This window comes from Phodopus roborovskii, unplaced genomic scaffold (genome assembly GCF_943737965.1).
Source record: "Phodopus roborovskii unplaced genomic scaffold, PHOROB, whole genome shotgun sequence".
Classification (NCBI taxonomy): domain Eukaryota; kingdom Metazoa; phylum Chordata; class Mammalia; order Rodentia; family Cricetidae; genus Phodopus; species Phodopus roborovskii.
Genome location: NW_026126541.1, coordinates 7,901,630 through 7,907,629, shown reverse-complemented (window position 1 = coordinate 7,907,629; position 6,000 = coordinate 7,901,630). Strand labels below are relative to the sequence as shown.

At 49.2% G+C, this 6,000-nt stretch overlaps 1 protein-coding gene across 2 annotated transcripts in view; it reads right to left on the bottom strand.

Annotated features, from left to right (window-relative positions):
- Positions 1-1,106: 1,106 nt before the first annotated feature.
- The window catches only part of Xpnpep1 (X-prolyl aminopeptidase 1), a 50,454-nt gene continuing 45,560 nt past the window's right edge, over positions 1,107-6,000 (bottom strand). For both annotated transcript variants that reach the window (XM_051199612.1, XM_051199611.1), the window contains 4 exons: positions 5,273-5,446; positions 4,623-4,699; positions 3,729-3,827; positions 1,107-1,453 (listed from right to left, as the gene is read on the bottom strand). In XM_051199612.1, the coding sequence (XP_051055569.1) occupies positions 1,325-1,453; positions 3,729-3,827; positions 4,623-4,699; positions 5,273-5,446 (479 nt within the window). In that variant the 3' untranslated portion in view covers positions 1,107-1,324. The remainder of the gene's footprint in view (positions 1,454-3,728; positions 3,828-4,622; positions 4,700-5,272; positions 5,447-6,000) is intronic.

Sequence of the window (6,000 nt, the reverse complement as noted above, 5' to 3'; positions counted from 1 at the left end):
AAGATTATATTATAATCAAAGAAGTTAATAAAGTCCAGTAAGATTAACTCAGAATCTCACTATGATACACTATTATTAACTTTCCAAAATTAATCTTTCCAAAGACACCTGGAATCAGTGGAGAACAGATTTGTCAGCTACAAAGAACCTTCAGTTAGATTAGCTGTGCATTCCTCATGAGAAACTTTTGAAGCCAGAAGGCAGCAAGCCAACATACCCTAAATGCTACAAGAACAATGAGTCAACCGTGAAACTACCATCAAGCAAAGCTGCTCTTAAAAAGTAAGGGAGAAATTAAGCAGTCCCAGGTTTAAAGAGAGACTAGACCTACCTGGCAAGAAATACTAAGAGATGCTGAAGGTAAAATGAGAAGACATGCCATGTGAAAGATTGAAGGGCTCGGCGAAGGACATGGGCAACTGTAAAGATCAGTATTACCACAAACAAATGTGGTCTGACTTCACTTTCTTCTATATTACTTACAAGATTTTGTTGTAAATTATCAGTCTGTTGTACATATGAACTCACAGATACTATGTCAACATGCATAGGGCCTGCACAGGTTCAAGCCAGATGACGTCCCAGAATGGAGAGGGGGAAGTGGACATGGGCTCCCACCCCTCACCGGGAAGTTATCTGCAACTGACATCTGCTGAGAAAGGGAAAATCAGCTTTCTCCAGTGGAGTCTCACTGGGTAGAGTAACCAAACCTCAGGGCAGGCCCCACGCCAACACAAAAGTGAACTCGAACATTCTGCAGACTTTCAATGTCTTTTTTGCTTTGTTTGGGCATTTTCTGACTTACTGGTCTTTGTTGATTTCCATTTTTGTGAAGGGTTTTGGTTTTTGGGGGAGGCCGGCAGCCATGGAAATCAGCTTGCCTGACTTACTGGGAAACAACCCCGTGGGGAGAGAGACAGTCAAAGCAAAGCAGTTTCGATGTTTTTATTCACTGATGGGAAGAGGGTCTCATGAGCATCAAGGTGACCATGACTGATGTACTAGCACCTGGAACGAGACCATCATGGAGCACTCGGTGTTCAGCATCTCTGGCCAGAGGGCTCAGGGCGCCTCCCCCTTGTCAAGTCTTCACTTTGTGGGGCCCTCCTTCTGCTGTAGCAGTTTTATTCTTGGCTCATTCTCAACAATTAAAAATTCATAAAAGACTGTTTGCAAGAAAATATCAAAGTGGGTAAGAAGAGTTTCAGTTCTTCTTAGTGTCTAAAAGTAAAAAGGGAGTTGGAAAGAAGTAAGGAGGACGAAGTCGGGGTCTGCCGTTTTCTTCCTCCCCCAGAGCATCCTACAGAGCAACTGCAGGGCACGGTCAATGCTGCCTGGAGATAGGCTCTGTCTCTCTGATGAGCCACTCAAGGGCTTCCTGGCGGCCCTGTATCTGCAGTTCCTTCCCGATCACATCCCTGCAGGTCTGGTGGTAACTGTTGAGCCAGTCACACTGCAGAAGAAGAAGAGGGACACCATACTGTTACTGAAAAGCCACACAGGTGAGAGGCGTAGGTGTTCCAGTCACAGCTGAGAGGAAAGAAAGGCGCGCAAACCCTTGTCCTTTTGCTCCTAGACCCCCGTGTCTGCTTCCCTGGGAACACACAGGCGGCATCAGGCAGCATCGCTGGGGAAATGACTCCTGAAGAGTGTGGGTGCCCACCGGGACTAGCAATGACTGTGAGGGAACCAAAAACAGCCTGGTGGCAAGCCAAGGCACTGGGCTTCCCTGCATGCAGGGCAACTTGCAACTTGTCAGGGCACCTGGAAGCCACATCCACTGATGCCTACAAGGGATGGGATTAGGTCAGTGAGCTAAAAACTCCTTACCAGGCCATGTGGACTTACCCCTGCACCCCAGGGTACTGATGGCTGTAGAGATGCCTGCTGAGACCTGACAACCCTCAGCTTCCTGTCCTAGACCCAATAAAGCTGAAGGAATGAGCACCAGCTAAGCCCAGATGGCTCAGCTTTGCGGCTGTCTAGAGAATACAAAGCCTTTGGCGGTTGAGGACCATGGCTCTTCACAGCAGGGCTGGGAACAAACTTGACTTCTGGGCCCTTGTAGCTATTTTAAAAAGGGTTGAAGAGTAGATGCTGACAGGTGCGTGGGGACCGCTAAGTTCCAGACAGGCACAAAGGGTGAAATCTCCCCTATTGGGCGCGGTGGGAAGAGGAACAGGAAGTGAGGACAACGTCCATAGGATGGACTGGACCATACACCTAACTGGGTCAAGGCTGATGAGACTTAAGACTGCCTTTGCTCCGGCTGTAGCAACTGAGAAACATACTGTTCGGGGAGGTTTTGTTATAACAAAGAAGCTAGCTTCTGGGAATGGTCTGCCCAAGTACCAAAGCCTGCCTGAGAGACCAATACAGACATAGAAACCAAAGGAACAGACGGGGCACTGTTGCCCACAGGCCATGGCAGAGCCAGGGCCCTAATGCCCACTGCTAAAAGCTACCTAGCCCTACTGCAAGCTGAGGAAGCGGCAGTGAGTCTGTGTTTGCCAGCAGCAGAAATGGCTCCATAGTGAAGGTGTGGCCTGCTGTGACCTTGGAGCAAAGGGACAAAGGGACACTCCCAGAGCCCTTTTGGTTAAGAGATGAGACAGACAAGACCATGCAAACCGACTCAATAGGGCCTGGGCAATACCCCATAGCCTGATGTCTCCAACTGACCCAATCCACATCAGACTATGGTCCTCTGCTGCCACCTGGTGAGAAAAAGTAGACCTACTCCAAGAAGCCCTAAAGGGGCAGTCAGGGGCAGTCAGGGGCAGTCGGGAGCAGGCTGACAGCACGGTGCAATGAGCAGGTATTTTAAAAGCACGAAGGACAAACCTGGTTTTGAGCTATTACCATTCCTTCAGAAAATGGTGTACTGGCCTGTGAGGTGCCATATAAGAAAAGGGGCCTTTTGCTAAAATAGTGACACAGTACTCTGCCTGGTACGTCAAACACTGTTTGCTACTATCCATGGAAGCTTGCTTGTAACTCAAATCCTTTAGTCATCTGGCCTGGCAAGGTGTATAAATAGCCACTCTGTGTCCAGTGTCACAGAGTGGGTTCTGAGTCTTATTAGGAAAAAAACAGCCTTGCTTAACTTTCCCTCATACACTATGTCCCTGAATAAAATGGACTGTCCCCTGGGACAAATACTTCCTGACTCACATGTGGTCAGGGCAACTGTGTAACCTACTTACCTGGTCACAAACGATAGCCTTGGGCTTCCAAGAGTCCCTTGCTAAGGCCCTGGAAGTGTAACCAATGGGTGCTACAAGAGGCCCATGTCCCTATGGGACACAGAACTTCCATGCAGGTAGCTCTCATGCTACTGCGTGCCCATGCTCCCCTGCTCCCACAGCATCACTCTGTGGGGTGGACAGGGGCTCCTGGGACATTGTTCCTCCACGCCCTCCCCATACGATGGCCCGAAATCTCCTGAAACTGAGCCAAGCTAACCTGCAGAAACAAGCCCCTGCAGAAACAAACAGTAGCTGCTACACTGCCCCAGTGCACCTCAGCGGGAAGAGCTGAGTCTCTTGAAAAGCAACAGCCCACTGTGCCTGCCTATCCATGAGCCCTAGGGCCCCACAGCCTGTGGTACAAGACGGCCTCGGCTAAGAGCCCAGCACATACCAGCTCCTGGTCCCACCATAGAATGGGGGATCGTCTCCACCCCTCACCAAAGTTCCCTCCAAACCTCCACCCTGAGACTCCCTTACCTCTTTATCTGTAAGAGAATCCACATCTATCATTTTGGTCTGGATGGGAACCAAAGTTAGAGGTTCAAAGGTCAGGCTCCCTCTGTTATTGAAGGTATACTGCAGGACAAGGGGGAAAGGGCAGTTACATTCCCTTTGCACAGTGAGTGCTGGGGTTCCTCCACCAAGCCCGGCCGCCCGCAGAGAATGTGTGCGTGTCACCCCTAGTCACCAGGACACCACCTTTACACAAAAATCACCAGTGCAGCTGCCCACTTCCCACACGCCACCTTGGCCACACCCCCGAGTCATCAGAAAGAAGCAAAGCGTGGCGCTGAGCACTCCCGCTGGGAGGTCCATGAAGCTAATGTCTGCTGTGGTGGAGACAGGACATGAGGGTGTCTGGACTCGGGGAATCTATGGCTTGGGCTCTTGAGATTCTACTGGGGCATAAACCATCTGTATTAATTAGCCATGCAGCCTATGTTGTCCTATTTACTAAGCTTTTTGTTTCAATTCTGTGTGAGTAAGAAGACAGTTCTGTACCATGTGGGCCCCAGGGATCAAACTCAAGTAGCCAGGCTTGATGGCAGGTGCCTCTACCTGCCCAGCCCAAATCTCATGGTCATCCATTCACTACTATTTTTTTAACCTTTTTTTGTTTTTGTTTTTGTTGTTGTTTTGTTTGTTTGTTTGTTTTTCTTTTTGACAGTGTTGGGGACTTGTGCCTAGCCAAGACTCTACAACTGAGCTACAGCCTCTCTCCCTTTCTGGTTTTACAAAGGTGAGAAGCTTCTGGGGGGAAGGAAGCTCTACTTTGGCACCACTATGGCACAGTTTTGGTTCTAAAGACAAAGATATGCATCTCCCCACAATAAGAATAGGAAATCTGTCAGAAAATGGATGAACACTCACCTTGGTCTTCACGGGGACCACCAGAACAACATTCTCAATGCGGATCCCGAAAGCCCCATCTTCATAATACCCCGGCTCTGGAATAGACAGCTCAGTGAGAGACAGCCCACAGGCGGCAGCACACCAGAGATGCCTTCAGCCAGAAGGGGGGAGGGGCCCGCCTCATCCCCACCGAAGAAGAAGAGGACGGGAAGGGGCCCACCCCTCCATTCATCATCTCCCACTTAGCCCCATCCTACAGGCATTTAAGGTACAAGAAGACATGTCCTCAGGTTCTGAAATGTGACCAAAAGGCAGGGGACAGTAACGGGCATCTGCTACATGACACACACACACACTGCATCCACGGGACAGTGAGCAGCAATGGGGTCTCTTTACAGACACTGAGCAATATTAGAGAGCAAATGCAGGGAGTCCAGGAAGGCCCTGAAGTGACACAAAATGTCCACATCTATAAAAGACTGCATTTCTTAAATTCTTATCCAGACCTCAGCCTTTCTAAAACGAACCCAAATCACTCTGATAATTGAAGAGCTGCTGTCAATTCAATAGGACAGGAGGGGGAAGCCACTACAAATTTCCTTTAGAATAACTGAAAAATACGAAACAACAAAGAACTACCATATACCCTGTACATGAGAAACACCTACCATCAGTGACAATCATGCCAGCTTCCAAGGGCTCATCAGAGAATGTCTTATAACTGATGCCACAAGGACCCTCATGAACATTCAAAAAAGACCCAACACCATGTCCTGTCCCATGCAGGTAATCCAGGCCAGAGTCCCACAAAGCTGACCGGGCAAAGGAGTCGAGGAGGTGACCTGAAAGACAAAGGGCCACCTGATATTCGCGAAGCACTTCAGAGATTAGATGTATTGTTTGAATTCAAGAAAGTGAAATAGAAACCAAAAGTTACTGAAGAATTCAGATTTAAGCTCAGCATAAGGAAGAACTTTCTAACAACAGAGAACCCTGAGAAGCCAGTTAGGGTAAGCCAGGGGATCATTTGCAACAGCAGGCTGAGGGATGGACACCTTCTTAGAGATTAAGGCTGCAACGGGTGACACAGACATTCCTTCCGGGAGCCGAAGGTTCCAGAACTACAAGCTTGAGAGTCTACAGACTACAAGCAGACTGGTAGGCACGAATGACCAGAAGACCAAGTCGTAGGGAGATAAGTATGTGCCACTTGCCAGGGTCAAAGCCCTGCACCATGCAGTCCAATGCCCCATCCACCAGTACTCAGCATAGGACACATCTCAACTCAGGCTCCCAGTAACATAAATGCAACAAGGGCCATCAAAGGAGGCATGGCCCCATGCTGAAGACAGACAGGAGGCTCCACAGCCCTGAGGCCTCTGTGCCCAGTTTTCCC